The following is a 25229-nucleotide window of genomic DNA, read 5'->3' as shown; positions in this document are numbered from 1 at the left end:
ATTGCAAAAGGCCCCTGTGGCCCCCTATCCTTTATGACGGCCCTGCTTACAAGAAAGTCACTGAGTCTTAGAATTATTGCAGAAGTGCTCACAGAATGGTGAGCAAGCGCCTTCAGTAGAGCTGGGCGAGCCCAGTTCAAAACAGGGGCACCCTCATTTACGGCTGTTGCCTATCCAAAGCCCAGGCTTACCCACATGCCCGGCCATGTCTGCCCACCTGCCCTGGTGATCAAATGGTTTGTTGCGTCCGCTAGTGGACATTTTTCCACAAATAAGTTGAAATCAGTCTTTGGCAGCATGGCCAGCCCATCATGCATGCACTGCTGCCTGACTTCCTGTCCTGCCCCTTCCTCCACTTCGACAACTCAGGATTGGCTGGGGCAAGAGATGTAGTCTCCGGATCAGCCTTAATTAGGCTGATGGAAGAGGCCTATATCCTTTTCCCATCCGTTACCATTCCGACTGATTGTTTCCTGATTGTGGTGTGCTATCTGGCTTACGTGTGTGCAGTGGTGTGGTAGAGTGGTGCGACAGTGACTTGCATCCAGTAACTTAGCCAGGTAAGTCTTCTACCCCTGTACCTACAGACCATCCATCTGTTCATCTGGCATCACGCGCCACCCTGAACATTGGCACTTGTCCAACCCCACGCCCTCCCAGCTCCAAAACGCTGTGCTTCCCCAAGCCAGTCCACCTTGCACAGACCTGACGCCTCCATCTGAACATCCTGGCCCTGTGATCAAACCCCCCCATCCCAGGTTCCGCTTTTCTTATTTTTTTTTTCTGTCCCCTGTCTTCAGATCTCTGGAAGCGGGGGACACCCCAACTAACCCGAAAGGCCATCACTACCAAATATAGGGAGCAGGGAACACCCCCGCAACCCCTGCTCCCCATGTTTGGTAGTGGTTAATCAAATTGATTGTTTCCAATCAATCGAATGGTACTGGCCAAATTCGGCCAGATTTACCATATGGTGAATTGGAATCGATCAATTTGGGTAATACCTTTCTCCCCACTCCTCCACCCCTATTGCCATATCTTGAAGGGTTCACAGCCGGGTGATAGCTCATAGGATAGGGGATGCTTTGTTCATAAAGGACATTGATAGGAGACAATTCTAAATCAAACTCCAGTGCGCCCTCACCAGGAGACTCCAGAGTAACAGAGGTCGCACAACCTCCTAATTTGAATCCTTACCAGAAATTCTTAGAACGGAGTACTGGAGAGAGAACCTTCCTCCTGTTTGGAGTGGAAAGCAGAATAGGCAGCAGCCGAGCTGTTACAGCTCTCCAGTGTGCAAGCGCGAGTGGGGTCAGCAAGTTACTGAGCTTGTAGTTTCTCACTGAGCGCTCTGAGCAAGGACACTGTACAGGTGATGCTTCCTGGTGCTAGCGAGGTACCACTGAGCAACGATCAAGTCAGGTGATGTTTCGTGAAAGCCATTCTGATGGGGCTTTCTATTCTATATAGACTACCAAGCCGAGTATATTAAGGAAAACGAAGAAGTGAATTTCGAGTAAATAATTGCAAAAGTTAGTTAGTTTAGGCATAGTTAGGGTAGGCTTGTTAGAAGCTGCAACATAGGAAAAGCAACCGGATCGGGAACACCAAATAGTGGGCCTGACATCCCTCAAAAGACTTCACTTCCCGATGGCAATGAGAATTGAGCCAGTCATCCAGTGGATTAAGACCATTCTCCTGCAATAGTCACAAGGTGAACATTACTCAAGACTTCTGAGACAGTGCAGCGTTCAGAGGAGCAGAGCAGCAGGCACCTCGCAGAGGCGTCTAGGTACAACCTGGTGCTAGGCTGCCAGATTAGGTCTCTAGCGAAGGAGAAGAGATCCAGTTGTATTATTTAGTCGCATTCCCCTTTCCCCCTGGAGTGTTAAGACTGTAGAGGAATATCTAATCATCCACATATGTTTATTTGGGAAATTTAAAACATTCCACAAAAAACATCAATATAAATTCAAAGCAATACAACATTTCATGACGAAAGCACCAGCAAACCATTAGATAGCAGTATTCAAAATGTAAAACATCACCATTAGGAGATACAAAAAGAGAGCACATTAAAAACATTAGGCATCCCCAATTGAGTCCAACAGATATTTTCTTTTGCGAAAAGCCATTCTGAGATACGATAAGAAAGACCAAGCCACCTTAGCGGTACCTGACCGAAGTAAATATAATAGCGCTGGGTGGCAATGTACCAGACCTGCCTCTCTTAAAAGTAGTTTCAAAGTGCGGTTTCTGATATTTACACAAGCTGGACAAAACAGTACAAAGTATAATAGGTCTTCTTTGGGTGCATGGCATAACGGGTACAATCTGTCACTTAAATTCTCCTACCATTTCGATTGGATCGATCTCAAGGGCAAACAGGTCAATCTTGCCATAGTGATCAGGACACACTTGCCTTGGTCAATAGCCTATAGCAAGTATTTTTGTATGCCGTTCAAAGTGATGACTAGGGATGACTAATTTAGAGAGCTCAATTGTTTCTCTTCTAGCCTGATGTAAGCAATCATATTCTTCTATATATATATTAGGAAAAGCCATTTGAGCCGAGTCACACACTCCATAGCACCCCTAGTAGCCATCGCTGGAAGTTCACCTCCAGTTCTGAGCCACAACAGCAAGGCATTGTGGGTATGCAAATTATCCCAAATGTAAACCCTTTCTCCAGGAAATTGTCTTTGTCTTAGAGGGCAGTGATATTTTATACATAGCTTAATCAACACAAGACAGGCATTTTGCAAAGCTGTAAGGACAACTACATACCTGGTTTCACCCTTATTAGGGATCTTCAGTGCAGTATAGTCCTGACAGCTTTGTGGATGGAGCATTTGGCCATGTTTTTACAACATCAAGAAAGTTATGGTGGGTTTAAAAAGGTTTGAAAAAACCCTTTTACCTGAAATGTTATCATGCCATGTTCTTTCTGGAGAGGAGCGCCTGCTACCTTTTTTGAAATATTTGCAAGGAACTTGGGGTTGGTCACCCTGAGTTGCCTGGGGGCAACCAGACGTGGACTCCCTGCTCACTGTGCTCAGAGAGGCGCAGCTTCACCTCACTGATGAGGCCCAACAAGGCTGAAACACGTGTATGGGGTTGCTGTTGGTACTCTTGTCCAGAGAGGAATTGCCATAGCATTTCAGTGCTGGACTGCCCATGTGGGCGGGACAAAGACTGATATGCAAATGGATATTTCCCATCTGTGAGAAGTACAGTGAGCAAAAAGCGTGTGCTGCAAACCCTCATCTCAGAACTGGTTATCATGCCATGTTCTTTCTGGAGAGGAGCGCCTGCTACCTTTTTTGAATTAAAGTAGGAAAATCTATTTGCGCCGATTAACAAACTCCACAGCGCCCCTAGTGCATGGAAAAGCCCCCTCTCCCAGTCTCCTCAGAGCTGGAGTCTGCCATCTTCCCCGCTGGATAATCGGTTGTGTTCCCCTGTGCCCACACATCCTCATCCCCCCACCCAAACCACTTTTCCACATATTGAGCACCCCCTCCCACCCTTGCCCCACTTACCTTGTTCTGCTGTCCCTTGCTGGCACCGGGAACAATAGTGTTCCTTGCGCGTCCCTGACACACGACTAGCCACCATGGAAGCCCTCACCTGGGGTAACGTTGTTTATAACACTCATCTTGGTACATTTACAATAATTGTGAAATCCTTTTGTAGGAATCTTCTTTGCAAATTGTGAAAATCATTGTATATTGGAAAAGTATTCCATTCTACTGCAACGAGCAAGCACTCGTATTTCTATTTACTAATCTGCAGTGTCATTAGGAACTACAGTTCCCAGGAGCACCTGCTGCCTATTTCCTGATACGTCAGGTGCTTTCAGCACCGGCGCTTTCAGGGGCAAGCTGGTCTGCGCCGGTCCCGCCGGACTCCCTTATCAACCCTCGGCATACACTGCCTAGGAGAAAGGTATTTTGTATTGTGGTGGGAGGGCTAAAACCACGTTCCTTGGCCTTTTGAAAACTGTTTGCCTACATCCTTTGATCACCTGGGGTAACGTTGTTTATAACACTCATCTTGGTACATTTACAATAATTGTGAAATCCTTTTGTAGGAATCTTCTTTGGAAATTGTGAAAATCATTGTATGTTGGAAAAGTATTCCATTCTACTGCAACGAGCAAGCACTCGTATTTCTATTTACTAATCTGCAGTGTCATTAGGAACTACAGTTCCCAGGAGCACCTGCTGCCTATTTCCTGATACGTCAGGTGCTTTCAGCACCAGCGCTTTCAGGGGCAAGCTGGTCTGCGCCGGTCCCGCCGGACTCCCTTATCAACCCTCGGCATACACTGCCTAGGAGAAAGGTATTTTGTATTGTGGTGGGAGGGCTAAAACCACGTTCCTTGGCCTTTTGAAAACTGTTTGCCTACATCCTTTGATCACCTGGGGTAACGTTGTTTATAACACTCATCTTGGTACATTTACAATAATTGTGAAATCCTTTTGTAGGAATCTTCTTTGGAAATTGTGAAAATCATTGTATGTTGGAAAAGTATTCCATTCCACTGCAACGAGCAAGCACTCGTATTTCTATTTACTAATCTGCAGTGTCATTAGGAACTACAGTTCCCAGGAGCACCTGCTGCCTATTTCCTGATACGTCAGGCGCTTTCAGCGCCGGCGCTTTCAGGGGCAAGCCGGTCTGCGCCGGTCCCGCCGGACTCCCTTATCAACCCTCGGCATACACTGCCTAGGAGAAAGGTATTTTGTATTGTGGTGGGAGGGCTAAAACCACGTTCCTTGGCCTTTTGAAAACTGTTTGCCTACATCCTTTGATCACCAGGGGTAACGTTGTTTATAACACTCATCTTGGTACATTTACAATAATTGTGAAATCCTTTTGTAGGAATCTTCTTTGCAAATTGTGAAAATCTTTGTATGTTGGAAAAGTATTCCATTCTACTGCAACGAGCAAGCACTCGTATTTCTATTTACTAATCTGCATTGTCATTAGGAACTACAGTTCCCAGGAGCACCTGCTGCCTATTTCCTGATACATCAGGCGCTTTCAGCACCAGCGCTTTCAGGGGCAAGCCAGTCTTCGCCGGTACTCGCCGTCCACGACGTCCAGGGCAGAACCTACTGCTCGAATTTCTACAGACCTCCAGTAACATCCTCTCAGGTAACCATGGGGCTGCTCACTATTGATAAGCTCAAGTTAGACCTCAGCAAGCACGCATGCATTAACATGGTCCAAAAAGCTGTAGACACAGTCTTGGACTGCAATAGTCAGGACTCGTACCTGATCAAGGAAAACTCGCTACCAAAAGGCACCCCAACAAATAGAAACTGATTACCCTTTCTGGAAATAATCCTGAGCAACACCCTACAATGAAACTTAACTTAAAACTATGCCTACTAAACACACGCTCCCTTAATAAACACGCACACTGCGTCCATGACAGAATTGTCGATGAACAAATAGACATATTCTGTATAACTGAAACATGGCTTAAAGACCCCATTGGCCCCACGTGTGACACTGCTGTTCCGAATGGTTACTCTATCTTCTATTCTAACAGAGAAGAGGGTCAGGGAGGTGGTGTTGCAGTAATTGCAAGAGATTCCATCCACATGTTCCCAAGTAGCATAGCATGTACGGGCTGTGAAATCATGCATCTTAAGTATACCCCTACAGCCAACAGCAGCCTAAATTTGATCGTTCTTTATATGCCCCCCGCATCTACCCCAGACATTAATGATGAAATAACACACCAGCTAAACATGCTTAAAGGACCCAACACAGCCACATTAGTTTTGGGCGACTTCAATCGTTGGTACAGTGATCCCAAAGATAAAGAAGCCGGCAAACTACAGAGATCCCTTAACAATATTGACTTTAAGATCAATAACAAAGAACCTACAATGGACAACGGTCACCTCCTTAACTGGGTTGTCTCTAATAACCTTGAAACTTGTGAGTTCAAGACAGAACCATGTATATGGTCAGATCACCGCAGCATCTCTTTCCAAATCGCCTTGCCCTTTCCCAAACCCAAAACGCCCAACTGCCCTATCCTATCAGCATATCGAAACTACAAAAACATCGATAGGAACCATCTCATACAATGCTTGGCCAATGTTGAAAATATCCAAGCCGAGAATGACTCTTGTGAAACCTTATTATCCAATTTATCCAACCATCTTGAAAAACTGACGAATCAAGTAGCACCCCTCCAAACAAAGTCTACTAGACCTTCCCAAAAAAACTAACAATGGTTCTCCAAAGAATTGGCGGAACAAAAAAGGGTCAAACGAATCAGCGAAAATGCTTGGCAAAAAACCCCCTCACTTGCCAATAAATCCCAATGGAAGGAACGTGAAGTAAAATATAAATACATGATAACGGAGGCTAAGAAAAACCTCTATAATGAACAGATCTCTACAGCCGCTAACTCCACCAGCAAACTATTCAACATTCTTAAATCCATAGAAAAACCCAGAGCAATCACCCCTCCCTTCCGACCCTCTCAAGAAGAATGCGATGCAACCCAGTTCACCTTCTTCAATAAAAATATCCAAAGCTAGGGACTCCATCATAAACTCCATGACGAACGAAAAAACGACAATCACGTTGCCAGATGAGACCGTTCTACCACATATTGAAACTTTCAAGTTCACACAAATTACCAGCAGTGAAATGACCAAGGCACTTGCATCCATGAAACCTACGACATGTGCAGAAAATATCATTCCGCCTAAAATAATACTGGACAACTCTAACATATTCGCCCCTATATTAACTAAGATTATCAATGCCTCGTTCAGAGATCAGAACGTCCCTAATGCCATCAAAAAGGTCACAGTTACACCACTGGTTAAGAAACCCAATCTCGACCAACGAGATCCCAATAACCTTAGACCTATAACTAATTGCATCTTTGTCCTTAAAATCATGGATAAGATAGCCACCATGCAGCTCCAGGCACACGTGGAGGCTTCAAACTCCCTACACATACAACAGTCGGGTTTCCGCCCACAGCACTGAGACTGCCATGCTAGACCTACAAACCAAAATGCTTAGCATTATCAACAAGGGTAGGACAGCTCTCCTCATTCTCCTTGACCTCAGTGCTGCGTTTGACCTCCTCGACCATAACCTACTCCAGAAAGCACTAAAAAAGACCACCAACTGCTCTGACGAAGCCATCGGCTGGATAATGTCTTTCCTAAAAGATAGGATATCTAGGGTCCATTGGGGGGACAAGTTCTCCTTAGAAAAGGAAATCCTCTTTGGAGTCCCACAAGGGGCCAGCATGCCACCACTGCTATTCAACCTCTACCTGAGGTACCTATGCCTTGTCCTCGATCACATCAACACCTATTTTACAAACTACGCTGACAACACACAGCTGGTGTTTGAGTTAAGTGACAACTATCAGAAAGACAGTGAGCAACTCACCATGATTTACAACAGCGTGGAGAAATGGATGGACTCCAATTGGATGTCCCTTAATGGAAAAAAAACTGAGCTCATGTTATTTGGCTCATCTTCAGCTAGAGCTAAATTATCTTTCTCCTATAAGTCCTTCCTGATCAAAGACACACCCATCCCAGTTCTATGTAAGGTTAAAACCCTCGGGATGATGCTGGAAGCATCACTTGGGGCAGATGCCCAAGAGCAATATATAAAAAAAAACTGTGCATACCATCTTAGACTAATAAAAGCCATCAGACCCTTCATATCAGAGGAAAACTGCGCAACCATAGCAAGAGTGGCTATTATGTCACGCCTTGACTATGGCAACACTCTAGTCCTGGGTGCCTCCAAGCAGTGTCTGCAAGCTTACCAAGTTGTCCAAAACAATGCGTTTAGAATTGTTAAGCTCAAGACCAGATCAGAGCACATCAGCAATTCCAGAAGGGCACTCCACTGGCTAAAGATCGAGGACAGGGTACATTTTAAGACCCTAACCATCGTGCACAGATGTATCCATGGTAAAGCCCCTGCTTACCTTAAAACCAGGATTAATCCATATGTTCCTGGTAGAACACTTAGATCATCCAACCTTGGTAAAATCACAGTGGCACCATACAAAATCAAAAGCGGCCTAGGCAGATCCTTCCCGACCATCGCAGCCTCTCTCTGGAACAACCTCCCAGACCACATAAGATTGGAAACTAACTACATCTGCTTCCGCAAACAGGTGAAAACCCACATTTTCAAATAAACAACCTTCTTCGTCAATGCCTAGTTCAGAGTAAACTTACATGGTCCTCCGATCCTCATGTCTAGTCGCTGTCTGTCTGTCCACTGTGACCTTGTATCTGCGCCCGAGGCTTGCGAGCTACCAGCGCAATATAAATACTAAATAAAAAATCAATTAAAAAAAATGGAAAGGGAGAAGGGACTATGTGTAGTTCACTTCTTTCCGATCCATGGCGGCCATCTAATTTTGTAGTATTTTTCAAGTTGAGAAACGGCGAATACTTTAACTACCTTGGTACAACCTGTCGGGGTACTTAGAGCAATATTGCCCTCACACGGGACAGGTAATGCCCAGGGACATCATCAACTGGACCCAATAATCCCCCCCCCTCCCGCTCGGGTAATATTGCTTAAATATTCTTAACATTCTTAACATTCCAAGATTGATGCAGGTACTCTCATGGCTCAGCTCATGGTTGGTTCTTAGAGCCAGGTCAGGCCCTCAGACTTGGCCCTGGCTCGCCCTACTCATGAATTCCCTGGCTCCACCTGCCCTAGCCTGCAGTGTGAAAGTTCTTGTGTTAGCTGTAGTGTGTGTTCCTGTGACTGATTGTGAGTGTGTCCGTTTCTGAATGCTTGTGACAGTAGCTGTTGTGCGACTGCTGCTCTTGAATGACCTACGCTGCCTTTGGCTTGTTGGAGAATGAGTGCTCCAATTCCAGGACTGAGCACTGCCTGATCTTAACCCTTTTGTTCAGTAATGCTACTAAATGCCTGAGAAGGGCAGAGACGGTCCAACTCGTGGGGCAGCAGTACTCACCGAGGACGAGAGTCGGCCAGCTGGAGATGCGGGCTTTCAGGCCCTGGTAGAAGATCTGGTGCAGGAACATGATGGTCTCACTGAAACAAAGAGAGCAGTGGTTAGAATGGAGGAGAGAATGGAGGCACGTGGGGTGGGGGAGGGTCAGGACAGGGGATGGGGAGACCTGTGTATGTCTGCCACAATCTTCAAACATTAACAGTACATATCTCGTAACCAATCACTCATAAACGCAGACACCAAGAAGGGCACGCAAACAACATGAATCACTTATAGAGCAGACAGAATCTCTAGGCTCATGCTTTCCCCTCTATCACTGAATCACTGCTTGTGGACCTTTTCTACCACTTCCATTACTGGAGCATAGATACTGCTGTGTCCAGGTCTCTGCATCAGATACAATGAGATATTGCCTGTGCACCACCTCAACTTCAATCACACCCAGAGAAGAAACACTGCCTGTGCATCCCCCCACTTCTATCACTCACATACAAGAGACCCTTCCTTTGAACTCCACTCCACTTCTATCACTCACAGTGAAGAGACACTGCCTGTGCATCCCTCCAATTTTAGCACTCACAAAGAACAAGGACTGCCAGTGCACCTTTTTCACTCAAAGAGAAGGGGCACACCCTACACACTTCCCACTTTTACCACTCACCTAGAAGAGGGACAGCAAGTGCCATCTACACTTCTATCCTTCACAGAGAAGAGCTGCTACCTGTGCACCTTGATCACTCACAGAGAAGAAGCATTCCCTGTGCACCATCCTGACTTGTACCACAACAAGAGAAGAGACACTGCCTGCCTGTGCACATATATCACTCAGAGACGGGAGGCACTACCTGGGAACCCCAGTACTTCTACTACTTACAGAGAAGGACGCTGCCTGTGTAATACCACATTTTACCACTAACAAAGAAGAGATACTGAATATGCACCCCTCCACTTCTATTCCAACTAGAGAAATGGCATTGCCTGTGCACATAGAGAATATACACTGCCTATGCACCCCTCTCGATGTATACCACTTGCAGAGAAATACTGCCTGTGCACTCCTCCAATGGTAAAAATTCACATTAAGGAGGCACTTCTTGTCCACCTTTATCGGTCATAGAGAGGAGGGGTCATTAGAAGATTGGTGGTATCCCGCCGGTAATTCCGGTGGGATATCCCGCTATTACAGGGATATTATAGATGGCGGGAATACCGGTAAGTCCCCTTTACAGCAGGATTCCATGGGGGGAATTTCCAGAAGTCCCAGCTGTTTAATGCCTGTGGGGACCTGAGTTACCTCCAGCTCCTGGCTGGAGGTAAGTCAGGTAACACCCGCCGGCACACTTGTACTCTGCCGGTCCGGAAAAGTGCTAGTATAAGGAAATACCAGCATTTCTTTTCTTGACCTTCAGAGATGTAATGACCCGCACTGACTGTGCACACCCTCCACTTCCATCACTCCCAAAGAAGAGACATGGCTTGTGCACCCCCACATTAATCACTCCCAAAGCAGAGACAGTGCCTGTGCCCCTGCCTCTATCATGCAACAAGCAGAGATGATGCTGTGCACTTTTTCTACTAAGAGAAGAGACACAACCTGGGCACTGCATCCTCCTTTACCATCCTTGCCTTCTTATTCGGACTTCCTGATTTCACCCTCTACTGCCCCTACCCATCACGATACAGAGGACTTTATTGGCATGACAAGTCAAACACATTCTTAAAAAATCAAATATGCACTTTTTTATCATTACAAAAAGGAAAAGGAAAAAGAGGTTAAAAATACACATAAAGGAAAAATTCACACCACCCCGTGGTTAAAAGGATTACAACAAAAGCTGTTAAATCCATAAAACATCACAAAACTATTAAATCTGTAAAAACATCACATATAAATATCCAGAACCGTATAAAATGATATATCATGTTAATATCTTTGCCTGGCATAAAACAGTCCCAAACATTGGAGCGATCCAGAGAGTTGAACTCCAAGTTGCCATAAGCCCTAAGGGCTTTGTTTCGAGCATTGCTCAAACTGCTGCAATGAATCCTGAGGTGTTCAGTGGTCTCCAACACCTGCTCTCCAACATACTGCTTATTTAAATACACAAGCCACATGAAATTAAATTGTGTCTGGGATACAGGACACAGAGCATGTTTCTGCCCTCCAACCACCAGGATTAGTGCTGGGGCAGTCCTAAAACCGGACCGCCTGAGGATACTATACAGGATTTTCTAGCAATGAAGCAGGGATGAGGGAGTGCCTAAAACGAAAATGTTCACCCATGTCTTTGATCTGCTGATGTAAACTGGGCTTGTGGCACTAAGCAATGCCCCAAATGTCATCACTAGACCGAGCAAACAGTCAACCAGAAATATTCACGATAGGAAGCAGCATAATGGTTAGCTAAAAGACTGGAGGGGGTATCTGTACTTCTGCCCTCTTTTATGGTATAGGCACAGAGCACCCCAGCCAAGGTTCTCTATATGGTAGCAATGCACGAGCAACCAAGGCTTAAGCTCTCAGGAGGGGATGCAGGCTGGTTCTTAAGTACAGTGAATCCCAAGCCCCCCACACAGAAATGTCCACACACTATGTTAGGTGATAACACATCTTCTTTATATAAAATAAGGTTCTGGTAAATATACACATCAATAAATAGCCCACTTTTCTGACAATGACAATAATATATATTTATACTCTATGTGAATCCACATAATACTTGGATTCATTAACAATGCACCAACTGCTGACAGCTTTTTTTTAAAAAGCATAACAATTTCTAAGCAAGGTGTAACTGCGTTTCTACGTGATTTTTCCATCGCGGAAAAGTCAGCGACGGAAACGTTTGCATGTGAAATGTACGAACCACAAAAGGTTCGTACATTTCCCATGCGAACACACATTTAAAACCCCTACACACCCCCACCCACACACACAACACACCGCCCACCTACACCCCCAATACACCCCCAGCCACGCCCCCAACATACCCCCACCCTACTTACCTTCGAAGACGTGCTGTGTCTCTGCAGCGCCAGTTCCCTTTCACTTCCGTGATCGGGAACCGGCGACGAAGGGTATTTTCTTTTTTTTTGGAAGCTGCAGTGGTTTCCCCCCTCAATCCCCGTTCACTATACTGTAAAGTATAGTGAGCGGGGTGTCACAAGGGACACACCCACAGCCCCTGCTTTTTCTTTTTTCCCTCTTTCCTCGGGTGTGCTACGGGGTGTCCCCAGAAACACCCTGCTCACTATACTGTATAGCATAGTGAGCAGGATATTGCGGGGAACACCCCCGCAGCCCCCTTTTCTTTTTTCATTTGGCAGGAGTCTGGGGGGTGTCCCCCGCAACCCCCGCTCACTGTAGTGAGCAGGGTGTTGTGGGGAACACCCCCCCCCAGCCCCAAGTCCGACCCCACCGAAACACCTAAACACATAAAACGAAAATTTCAGACTTTTGGTAGTCCGAACTTTTCGTGATGTGTGTTTTAGGTTTTTTGGTGGGGTCGGACTTTCAAACTCTGTAAATTCGTACAATACCGTAACTGCATAGAGTAAGGAAGAAGAATATAGGCAGTATACTTTCTTTAGACTTAAATAGTCATACTTTGTGAGGATAGCCCCCACCTAGGCAACCTGCAAGGGAAACTTTAGGGTGTACCTTATCTTGTCTATTACAGCCCAGTCCATAAATGTTCAATAATGTTCTCCTTTACTTCTACAGGTCTCACCACCCCAAAGTACCTGAGCTGCCACAGGAGAACAGCATCCAAGACGAATCTGGGACCCCTGAATCATTCCTGAGACTGGAAGATACTCTTCCTCATCACAGTACCTTTGGCGCCTTGGCAGGCGAAGTGGTGGAGTTTCTGGGCCTAAGTGAAAAGATCTTTTTAAAAAGATCGTTTCACTAAGAGACCCATTTAGAAAGACCGGTCTGTGACCGCATGAAGCAGTCTTTCTACATCGAATTTTCACGCCCCTGCTGCACACGAGCGCACGCAGGGGCTGACAGGCAGGTCGGGACCCGGAAGCGCATGACCAGGAGAACAGGTAATTGTGTGGGTGCGTGTGTGTGTGTTGTATGTTTGTGTTTTGGTATGGGCAGTGGGGGTGGGAGGTTTAGGATGGAAGGCTGGGTGTGGGGGCTTGGGCTGAGAGATGGGGGTTTGTGGGTGTGTGTATGTTGGTGTATGTGTTGTGTCTATGCATGTGTTTTGGTTTGGGGGTGTGGATGATGGTGAGGAACAATGAGGGCTCGCGGGTGAAACCCCCGAATATAAAAAAAGGAAAACTGCATTTTAAAGGTCTCAAGAGAAAAATACCTTTAAAATGCCAGTTTTCCGATCAAAAGAAAATCGGTCAATGTAAATCGCTCTTTTTCTCTTGAGACCTTTAAAAAGAGGTATTTTCACATAGAACCAAGTTTCTTGGCTTTACTCGATGGGTCCCCTCGAAGATGAACGCTCTTTGCAAGAAGGAGTCACCGGCATGTCGAGGCCAAGAGAAAAGGAAGAACCAGGCAGTGTCGGAAAGGCAGCACTTTCGGTCTTCGCTGTGGTCTCCATTGATGGGTTGTTACTCCGGCTGTGGATGTCCCACGAAGGTGAAACTTGTGGTGGACTCTGAAACGGCCTGGACGAAGAGCATAAGACCCTTGGGGACCTTGAATGCCTTTCAGTGACAACGGGTACAGTGGAAGAAGTAGGTGTTGGGTTTCAGGATTTCGTGGTTTACCAACTTTTAGTTTTTCGGTGCTGCAGCCATAGCACAGACCGCTGGATTGCTTCTGGTTACCTGGACTCGACCACTGGACTGGACTATGGCCCCTAACCAAGGCTGGACCCTTTTGGACATCTGTGGTTTTTCGTGACCGGAAACCCACCGGCAGACCATCCTCTGCACACAACGAACTGAGATCTTCGATGGGGAAAAAGTGGTCAGATGTCGTGTCAGGGATGTTCCTTGAAAGGCTCTTTGATCAGTTGGAACGTTCGCAGCTCTGGCAGTCAAGCAGCACTATGCTAGGGTACTCCCTCATCTGGGCGATGCGTAGCAATCTGGTTTCCAACAGCCACAAACACTCTTCTGGATCCTGGGCGACACAACTGGACTTCTTCACATCGAGATGTCCAAGCACTCCTCTTCTGGACTCATGAAGACCCCTTCTCCAGACGGCAGGCACACAAGACTGGCTTCCAGGGTACTTGTGAGGAAGAGCAGTAGGTGCACAATGGTCCCTTGTAGCTTGGGAAAAGGTTGCCTACCCAGGTCCTCTCTTGATTCCGTCCTTGGGTCAGCTCAGCAGTCTTTGGATTCCTTGAAGAAATGCAGCTTCAGACTCCTTCCTCTGACTGGACCCAGGATTCAAGCTCAGGTTTCAGCTTCAGCCTCAGAACAAATTGGTGAGTGAAAGCTCCCTAGTTATGCATATTCTTTCCCCATTCACTCCTCAGGATAAGCCAGGGTCAGTCAACTAACCATACACAAGTGCATTCATGCAGGCAGGCAGCCAATCAGGTTCACAGGCATTCAGGCCATTCACCCAAACCAGATCCTATAACACGGAATGTGGATTGGAGTAGGCACCCAGCCTTTCAGAACACTACACTGCATTAACTCCATTTTCAGTCAGGGCTGGCCCATGCATTGTGTCACACAACCAAAACCACATACCCATAACACAGAATGTGAGATGACTTCAGACTCCATTCATACAGGTGCCACCGCAAGGGTGTACCAACAACACACAGGCTCCAGCCTGCCAATCTGGAAGGAGGCAGCTCCAGAGCTATATATGGTATTCCACCTTACAGCCAGTCAGGGAGAAGGGACAGTCAGAGCTTCCCAGGACTTTGGGGATCAAGGGGTAAAGGTAATAGAAACCAAGAGGCAACACGGTGCATCTTGCCTTTGTCCAGGAATCCATGAATTCCTAGGGCAGGCCCCGGGTGTCCCAAAAATGGATGACACTCAGAGCCACTGTCAAGTCAGCATGTAGCTGCCACCAGCTCATACCCTGCTCTGTGAGCAAAACACAGGTGCCCAAAAAATACACACAAGGGATACAAGGGTGTTACCCCCACCGAAGGGTGCCATAAGGGTATCCCATAGGTGTTGTTCACCAAAAGGAAAATGGAAAGCTGCACTTCCAGAGGTCCACACTGGACCTCGAGGCAGAAAACATACAGAAAAACACACACAGAGAAGTGATAGGACAAGGACTAGGAGACCCTTTCACTCAAAACGGCATTTCCAGCATCACAGTTAGAAAAGGAGCTGGACTCTTTAAGCATATTGCAATCACAAAATTCAGTAGCCAAGTTAATAGCACAACATTGTATTGTATTACAAATTGAAGGCACTTCCACCCAAGGGTATCTAAAGTGTTCTTTTTTTCAATGTTTTATTGGTTTGACAAGAAAGAAAAGAAAACATAAAATTCCTTCTCTCTTTACATACTTTCTCTATAATAAAAAAAGAAGAAAAGAGAGGCAGGACAAATTAAAAGCTTATTTCACTTTCAATCATTCATTTCCTTATTCATCCACATCATTCAAATTCAGTCATTAACTTGCCTTATCTTGTCTCAATACTATTTGTCATAGCCTCTACTTACTTTAAAACCAACATTATTCTATACCTTTTCAGTCCATTCGCTCTACATCTTTAAAACTTTCTAAAGTGTTCTAGGAAGACCAGTATGGTAGAGGGAAACCTATCTCAGTCACCACATGAAACTCGATGCACTTTAAAATGGAAGCACTTTGTCACTGTATTTCCTGCTGATAACCCTGATATGTGATAACTGTTCATTTGATATGAGGCAACTTTGCTGGATTTATAGTGCTCCATCTATTTATGAATTACTTTTCATCTAATTTTTGTATGATTTTATTAAGCCACTGTAGTTTCACTGTGCATGTTACTGTGACATTTTTATTGGACCTTATATTCACAATTAACAAAACATGAAGGTATACCTTAATCTTAACCTCAACCGAATTTTAAGCCTGTATCACAGATCAAAAGATACATATCTGTTAATAGGAATGTTTGAACGTTTTAGGCAAATGCAAACCGTATGCTGATGCTCCCTAACTCCCTAACTGTCTCGCAATAAACTCACGCAATGGATTCCTGGAGCACCACAGCACGCGCATGGGCTAGCTTCCGCCATTCTGCAGGAACTTCCCAATAGGTGGTCAAACTGTGCAGGAAAAAGTAGTGGAGCTATCCCCCATCCAATGAAAAAGCCACTTGACCTATGTTGATGTTACTGTTAAAAGTGGCACACAACCACAGAAAGGGGTTTTTGCTCCATATGTTGCAAGTTCTTTGAAAAGGGTTTTTCAGCAAAAGCTTTAACATTATTTGCACATATTATACAGGGTTGAAGTTCAGGGGACATGCGGGTTGACGGTTGTGTGTTTTAAAGGATTTTTTTTTAAATGTGCTGTGTAAGGATTTCGTCTTCTCCTGCATCCTAGTGGCATTTGGGAAGTTTGTTAGCAGAATGTCTTAGTTTGGTGAGATTGTAGGTGTTTGTGTTTTTTATATAGCTGTCATGCTTGTGTTAACTGGTCGTGTTTTTGATATCTCTAAGGAGGGGAGATATGTAAGGATTTGGTCTTCTCCTGTATCCCAGTGGAATCTGGAGTGAGTGTTATGATTGACATTGGAATGTTATAGATTAGAATGTGTATGTGTGACTGGTGTTCTCTAGATGGCAGTTGAAGATGTAAGCCCGAGAGAGAGGATGCCGGTGCTTGTCTATGAGAACTGGACTTTACCATCTGATGAATAATGACTCTAGAAACTGGATGTTACACTTGGAAACTGATTAAGAAGTTACTCATCCACACCTTGATGTCAGAGTCATTTTGCTAAAACCCAGAACCCCACATGCTGCTTTCACTTTACAGTGTGGCTACCTGGATTCGAACACTGGCCCTGCAGCAGTAAGACCAATGGCTTAGCCATGATGCTGCAGCACACCTTTAGCAGGAACAGATGAAATGTTTCATATTGACATTCTGCCAAAATGTTTTGTTAAAGATATTTAAATATGAACGGTGCATACCTTTTATACTTAGCCAGCAATGCTATTAGAACATATCTTCAACAAATGCTTATTTGTTGGTGCACTTTCTTCAGTTGGGAAAGACAGATAGAATAAAATGTGAATATTTCACTCCGTGACGTCACTTGTCATTGTTTACGTCTGAGACCAATGCTGGTCAATACAATTCTGCATTTAGTCTTCCAGGGCTGGGAACAGCTGATCACTGCAGTGCAGTGCTGTGTGATGCTTGGGTTTCACGGTCCAACCTTCCCTTGTTTTCGGAATCGGGTTGGGTGCATGTTATTTGAGGTGTGTGTCAGGCTGTGTGGAAGGAAGGGAGGTGTGTTGTGATGGTTGTCTGGTTGGATGGAAGAAAGGGAGGTGTTAGGAATGGTATACCTGTTATCTATTAATCCTCTTTCTTAATCTTTCATCCTTCTCCCTGAATGCATGCTGTGGGTCTGCAGGTCTGAGGTCATGAATGGAATGCTGGAGTGTGACTGACTGGAATGCTTAGTGTATGAGATTTCACCCAGGGCAGATGGTAATGATGTAGCCTGGGTGGTGGGAACCAGTGGGCTTCCCTAGTACTGTACTTCCTACCTCCTTGTAATCAAACCTGATTAAAGTAACCTGAGGATCACAGCTGGCTACCAGTGTATCCTTTGTAGGTACCCTGACTACTGGACATAACAATTGGCGACGAGCTGGTCTTTGCGAGGACCTTGGAGAACCCAGGAGAAGACAGGTACCTGTGTGAATGAGAACCAGGGAGAGGAGAAAGGGGACTGCTGTGGGGAGTGCAGAGCAGGAAGCAGAGAGACCAAAGGAAAGTAGGTGGAGCCCACCGCCCCCCATGATGAGTCCCACCACTCAGGGGGAAAAAAGAGACTGTTTGGAAGGCACTCAGGTGAAGTAAGAGTGGTAAAGATTGATGTAGCAGAACCAGTGACTGTTGTGGTTGGTGCTGGGGAAGCAGACATACCAAGGACTGTTGTTCTTTCAGCACCTCAGCAGACCCCCTGTGAGACTGACACCCTGAGTGTCCGGAACTGTTGGATTTCTCAGAGACAGAGTTATGTCTCCTGTTCCCAGAGTGACCAGGAATGGAGTGGATCTCAATGGAGGTCTTTAAAAGTGTTTTCAAGGTCACTAGTGGAAAAAAGTCACATCTGCCGTGAGTCAGGCACTGGGGAAGTGTGTCAAGATCCCCTGTTCCGTTGCGTGATGGCGTGGGGAATTGTGCGAAGTTTCCCGTATTGCTGCAAAGTGAGCTGAGTTTCCTGTATTGGAAAGTCGGCAGTTTGAGTGAAGCCCGTAATAAAAGCCTTTCCTGTAAGGCTTGTTTAGGGCCCTGCATGGCCCAAAGGAGGTAGTGAACTGGTGATGACACCACGTTTGTTCTCAGGCCAGCTGCTGCGGCTGTTGGTGCTGCAGAGCTCTGCGCAGCCCCGCTTTCAGGATGGAAATGGTGATGTAAGCGGGTGCGCTGAGGGAGTTGGTGACTGTGTTAGAACGTGAACGCCTCACCTGCAGAGCTTCGGAGGCCATTGGTATGATGCAAGCCACCAACGATGGTTGTGAGTAAAGCACCTACTAACGTGCTACATCATGATCAGGAAGCAAGCCTTGCCTTGATCAGGCCTGACTGCAGGCCATTGAGCGATGAACGGTTTCAGCTGTAAGGCATTTTGGGTGTTGCGGGAGACGGCACAATGATTTGTTTGGAGCAAGGACTGCCACATGGATTAAGGACAGACTCAGCTTTGAAAAAGTGAATTTCGGGGGGAAAAAAGGGCCAGTCATGCTGGAGGCTCCGGAAGTACTGCTAAAGAATGTACAAAGTACAGCCTTTGAGTTGTGCAGTGATTTTGTCTGCGGGCATGTCGAATACCAAGAAGTTGGCCTATGATGACGTGAGGCTGGATTTCTATCGGTGGATATTTAGCAGTTTATGGTGTCTTATATATGTAATTGTTGTGGTTGCATAGGGAGGTAGAGTTTTGTTTAAGTGCTGCTGGGGAAATGTTAAAGATCGAATTATTTTTAGGAATTTCAGGAGCAACCGATTTGTGCGACATTGTGATGTCAGTGGTGTGAGTCTTTGCTTGTTGTTTCAAGTGTGTGTGATGACAACAGTTTATTTTTGAACATAACAAGCACAGTGTGTGTGATGATAACTGTGGTTACATCATTAATAGAAATAATCATTTGGGGGTTTTTGAGGTCGTTAGTTTGCAGCTTTGCAAAATTACTTTTAGCACTAGAAATTGCTTGGTGGGAGTGGATGTTTCTACTTTGAGGTGATGCTGTGCACGAGCTAGTTTAACATCTTTTGGAGGATTTGCAGGACGTTAGGTTGCATCTTGCAAACAAGCAACATGGGGCCTCATTAAAACTTGTGCGGAATGGGTTTAACGGCGCCGGAATGGTGCCGGCGCTGTTAAACCCACTCCGCACTATTACGAGGTCCCCTCGCGGGACCCGCTCTGGACGTTTGGTTTTTCCAGACGTCCATAGCGGGTCCCGCGAGGGGTCCAGGGAGCTAACAACAGGGCCGTTCGTAATGGGCCTGTTGTTAGTTCCCTCCCCATTCCCATTGAGCCCTATAAGGGCTGGAATGGGAATGGGGAAGGACCTGGCCCGGGTTCCCTGAAGGAGGAAATACCGGGCCCTCCATACTCAGAATGGCCAGGTATTTCCCCATTCAGGGAACCCGGACCCAGACATGATTTTGGAGGCAGCCATGGCCTTATTAAGGGCATGGCCACCTCCAAAGTCGTAATGAGGCCCATGGACTTTTAGATTGTGCCAATATTAGTGAATCCACTGTTATGAAAGGTTGTAGACATGCTCTAGCTCATTAGAAGGTCTTGCTGGGGCATTATGTCTTAGGTTATTGTTAACACATTTCATTTTGTATATGTGAGTGTGACTTCACATTGATTTTGAAGTAGATATGAGTTGCAGGCTTTTGTCACTGTAGTATGGGTGGGGTTGACTTGATGTGTATGTGTGGATGAATTGTTATGGGTATGGGTAAGTAGAGTAACCCATTGATGTTGTGTGGCAGTGAGTCGCATGTTTTTGAAGTCCCAGTATGGGTGAGTATGGGTAAGTAGAGTAACCCATTGAACGTGTTGGATGTGAGTTGCGTTCTCATGTTATTTTAGCATGGGTGAGTCTAGTGACTAGTGACCCATTTATGTATTTGGTAGATGATGTTATGAGTATGTTGAGAAGAGTAGCCCATTGTTGTTACTGGGTAGGTTTAACAGGTGTGGGGCAGTACACTGTCCGCATGCTGTTCGTAGTACTGGTGTGGTTGGGACACCTTCACACCCAGTTGTCAGTTCTTTAGTGTTACAGTGTCCAGTGGGGTGTCCGTTGGGTTTAGTTGGACAGGAGTGTTTCCATTCCCAAGAGTGGTATAGAGTATTGAGGTCCAGAAGTAGGTGATCTGGATGGAGTAGATTTGAGGGATGAGTTAGCACCATCTCGTTGTAGGGTTTTCTGATTACCTGTCCTTTCTCACCGTGAATGCCAATACATTTGTGTATTTTCTTGTGGGAATTTGGCAACATTAATTCTCCAGCAGTTTGCCGGTAGCCCATTTTGGAGTGTATTAGTGCAGGATTCTGATGATATCCAAGGTGTCTTATGGCTCAGTTGGTGTGGCCAGCAAACTGGGATTCGTAGGGTTTTCTTTTGATTGGGATTCTACTGTGCGTGTTTGTTGCCCAGGTGCATGTGTAGTGCGTTTGGGTCTGTGTATGCGTGCAGAGTGTGTGTGGGTTGTGCCCCAGTTCTTCTTGGGTAGATCTGCTTGGATTGGTTGTATCCAGAGGTTAGCTAGATTTCTCGTTTTGGTGCAGTGGGACTTCGTGCCAGTCCACATAGGGACCGTTTGTGCTTGGGGGTGGCAGCTCCAAGATCCATTAGTGTCAGTGGTGGAAAGAAGGTGTCAAGGTGTTTTTTTAAGGGTTTCTGGTTGTATGCTTGGTCACCCAAGGTGGGGCCGGCAGTGCTCAAACGTGGCAGGTTTGAGGCTCTCCGGTGGCAGTGGTGAGCGGAAGGTGTTTCGTATTGTTTTGTTGGTTTGGGATGGTAGTTTGGTTGGTGTGGCTCTTCTGCCAGTGGGTTAGTTACACCTGTTTGAACAACCTTCCCTTGTTTTCGGAATAGCGTTGGGTGCGTGTTATTTGAGGTGTGCGTCTGGCTGTGTGGAAGGAAGGGAGGTGTTTTGTGGTGGTTGTCCGGTTGGGTGGAAGCGAGGTGTTAGGAATGGTATTCTTGTTATCTATTAATCCTCTTGCTTGATCATTCATCCTTCTCCCTGAATGCATGATGTGGGTCTGCGGGTGTGAGGTCATGAATGGAATGCCTGGAGTGTGACTGACTGGAATGCTTAGTGTATGAGATTCCACCCAGGGCAGTTGGCAATGATGTAGCCTGGGTGGTGGGATCCAGTGGGCTTCCCTAGTACTGTACTTCCTATCTCCTTGTGATGTAACCTGATTAAAGTAACCGGAAGGTAACAGCTGGCTACCAGTGTATCCTTTATAAGTACCCTGACTACTGGACATAACAACCTTGTACCCTTTTGTTCCCGCCCACTTCGACCTAAAAATGGATCTGCTTATACTGCGAAAGTGTATCGTGAGGTGAAGCCAACACACCCACTTTAGGACTCTGGGAAGATCGCACAATCAGTTCTTTTTTCACTTGTTTTTTGTTTGTGCTAGAAAGTCAAGGATCTGAGGATAGTTATTAAGTAGTTTTATGGAAAACCAAAACATTTTTAATGACCCTCCTGAAGTCCCTGGCTGCCACTTGAGGCCTTAGTATTCTCCCGCTTATAATATTGAAAGAGCGTAGACATGGCGAAACTATGAGTTTTGGATAGTGACCTATCTGTCAAGCAATCTAACTACACACAGTGCTTACTTTGTATCAGGGTGCCCTGGTGCATGATGTGGGCGTGGGGCCTGCCAAGGTGACACCTCGTGCAAATAGATGGCATGCCTCTGCAAAGATGCAGCGCGTTGAGCCTCTCCCAGCCAACATTGGCACACTATTTCTGACGCCTTGCCAAAGGTGGCACACTATTCTCTGACATGGCTACTTCCTAAAACGTAAATGGCTTCAAGTTATCAGAATGTTGCCTGAACCTAATGGATTTCCCAAACCCCGATTCCACTCAGTGCTCACATCGCCCTTTGCTTGTTCAATTAACAGCACGTTCCATTGAATGCATGTATGTTCCCCCAAAAAGCAGGAACCAGCACAGAAAGTTCCCAGAGATGTGCTCATTAAGTGAAGTCAGCGTGCACGGTAGTCACTGAAATTGGAGCCAACAAAGAAGAAGTCAGTGAAAAAGTGGTGAAGATACCTCTGCAGTGAAAAAGTTGGCAAGCAAAAAGTAGCCAAAAAATGCAGCTGAAAAGTTGCCAAAAATGTAGTGCTGCTAGGGTAATAGTTAGGGCTAAGAAAGGTTTGGCGGGCTTGTGAGTGCCTGGTTTAGGGTTAGGATAGGGGGTGGGCTAAGGATAGGGGTTTGATTAAAGTAGTCAGGGTTTGGTTAGTCATTAGGGTAGATTAAGTGTCAGGGCTAGTGTTAGGGTAGGGGTTATGGTAAAGCTAGGGCTAATAGATTAATGGTTTGGGTATGTGTTAAAGAAAGGGATAGGGGGGTTGGAGAGGGCTGGTGATGTTGGCATAGGATAGTGTTTAGGATAAACCTAGTGGGTAGGGTAAAGTAAGCATTAGGGTAAGTGGTAAAGTTTCAGGCTAGTATTAGAGCAAGTATTTGTAGTAAGTCAAGGGCTATGTACTTGATGGCGAGCTGGTGATGGGGTTGAAGATAGGTTCACTGTTCATTATCTATTTAATTTGCATTGAACAACATGCTGATAAGATGCTTTAGCGCGCTGAAGGCTTAGTGTTCTGTAAGAGTTCAGGGTGGAATAACATGCTGATAAGATGCTTTAGCGGGCTGAAGGCTTAGTGTTCTGTAAGAGTTCAGGGTGGAATAACATGCTAATAAGATGCTTTAGCGCGCTGAAGTCTTAGTGTTCTGTAAGAGTTCAGGGTGGAATAACATGCTGATAAGATGCTTTAGCGGGCTGAAGGCTTAGTGTTCTGTAAGAGTTCAGGGTGGAATAACATGCTAATAAGATGCCTTAGCGTGCTGAAGGCTTAGTTTTCTGTAAGAGTTAGTTCAGTGTGGAATAAGGGTTGTAATAAGGGTTGTAATTAGAGTTACTGGATGGATTAGGAATGGAAATAGGGTGATTGGTTTTGTTAGAAATTTGGGTCATATTCAGAGTTCCAACCTTGTCCCTTTGTGTATTTAAACATCGCTTTTTGGGCGACCTTATTGCTGGCAACATTTTCTCACTTGGGATTGCTTGAATTGAAAGACTACATTTTTGGAAATGACTTTTTGCTGACTACATTTTCGCATGACTACATTTTCCTGGGGACCTTTTCAGATAGAGCCGCCTGTGGTTGTTTGTAGAGTTTGTAGAGTACATAGAATGTGTTTGCATGAGTGCTGGCGACTGCAGGTACAATGCATATCTTAACACCCCGGGATTAATGTACACATTTCACATATATTGATACAATGACAGAAACGTTTAGTCTAGGGATAAGCGCAACCTCGCCTTACTTCCTCAAACGATTCAGTCACCTCTTTACTATTAGGAATGAGTATTGCGCTACGTGACTTTTGCACTTTTTTATATCTACATTTACATTCCATTCTGTGTTGATGAGCATGATAGTTCCTTTGACAGAGGACTCAAAGACAACAAAAGAGTAAACTGCTCACATGTTAAAAGTATATGTATTTCTGCCTTTTCAATACCCTTTGCCTCATTTCATGCAATGCCAAGTGATCCCTTTAGCCCTGTTCCTAGATATTGCCCGTGGGTCTCCTATGACCTGCTGTCAGGAGTGTTGCTAGGTCTGGAAAAGATCCGTGGGTACACTAATGTCGGGACTGGGGGGACTCGGGGCTAGCTAGCATTTTTGTTGTAGCGCCTGAGCTTCTATCTGGGGCTACAACCAAAAGACCCGGGTCTATAGCCCTCTTAGCCCGCCCTAGCAACGCCTCTGCCTGCTGTCCTTAAAGCAACGCGCTGCCTGCTCCTGAAGCCACTCGCCTGAGCCTGGAGAATTTGGACATATCCAGTCCCTTGTATTAATATTAATGGACGGTCAATAGTCTCCTTAGGTACTCCGCCCACAGTATACATTCTGGCTTCGGATGTATGTCGTGGTTCAGTAGCGTGCTATGTACATAACGAATATCTGTGTCCAACAGCACATGATGTAGCTCGCATACATGTTAGTTTGCCCTGTGGTACCCTGCATTTATAACGTTGGGCCTCTAACAGAAACACACAGTCGTGTAGACATGCCTTTCTTTGGTACACAAGAAAAGAATAAGTATTTTGCACTGTCAAGCTTTAACGTGGTCCAGGATTAGTCTATGGTAAATAATGATTATTAATTTGTTCAATTGAAACTGCCTCCATGCAGTGCTTTAAGTGACATGCAAAGGGCATGTGTAAGATGACATGGTCTAAAAGCGGTTGATGGCAGGCCGCTTAGGTAAGTGCCACCGACTCCTGCCAGGCATCCCTTTGCACCGACCATCAGCCTCTCATCTGGCGTGCAAGGGCGATGATCGCTGCATCCCTTAGCTAAAGGGATGCCTGGCAGGGGTCAGCACCACAACTTTTCTTGCTTAACGTTGGCGCTAACCCCCACAAGGCATCCCTTTTACTAAGAGATGTAGCGATCGCCTGAGGCATGCCTGTTGAGGGCCGGCGCCACCATTAAGATAGAAAAGGCGAGGCTGCTAGAAGCCAAAGCCTTTTTTCCTAAAGCCTGAAGCTATCGCAAATTAGTGAGAGATTCAGGTGTAAAAAAAAGGCCATGGCTTCTAGCGGTCTCACCTTTTCTTCCATAAGTTATGATAAAAATGTCTTTTTTTTTTAAGTCTGAAGCTCTTGTGCATGAGCGGGAGCTACAGACTTCAGGAAGAAATGCTATGTCCTCTTGCGGCTTCATCAGCTGGAGCTTCTAGGGACTATAGGTAGCCCCCGGCAGTATCCAGACTCAGAAAAAAAATTCAGAGCCTGC

At 45.7% G+C, this 25229-nt stretch overlaps 1 protein-coding gene across 1 annotated transcript in view; it reads right to left on the bottom strand.

The window, feature by feature from the left end:
* The window catches only part of RASGRF1 (Ras protein specific guanine nucleotide releasing factor 1), a 670043-nt gene that overhangs the window by 231851 nt on the left and 412963 nt on the right, over positions 1-25229 (bottom strand). Inside the window, exon 6 of the mRNA XM_069624182.1 lies at positions 9011-9090. Coding sequence (XP_069480283.1) covers positions 9011-9090 — 80 coding nt within the window. The remainder of the gene's footprint in view (positions 1-9010; positions 9091-25229) is intronic.

The sequence above is a fragment of the Ambystoma mexicanum genome, chromosome 11 (assembly GCF_040938575.1).
Source record: "Ambystoma mexicanum isolate Mex_15411 chromosome 11, UKY_AmexF1_1, whole genome shotgun sequence".
NCBI classification, from domain to species: Eukaryota; Metazoa; Chordata; class Amphibia; order Caudata; family Ambystomatidae; genus Ambystoma; species Ambystoma mexicanum.
This window is presented reverse-complemented; position numbering and strand designations above follow the sequence as displayed.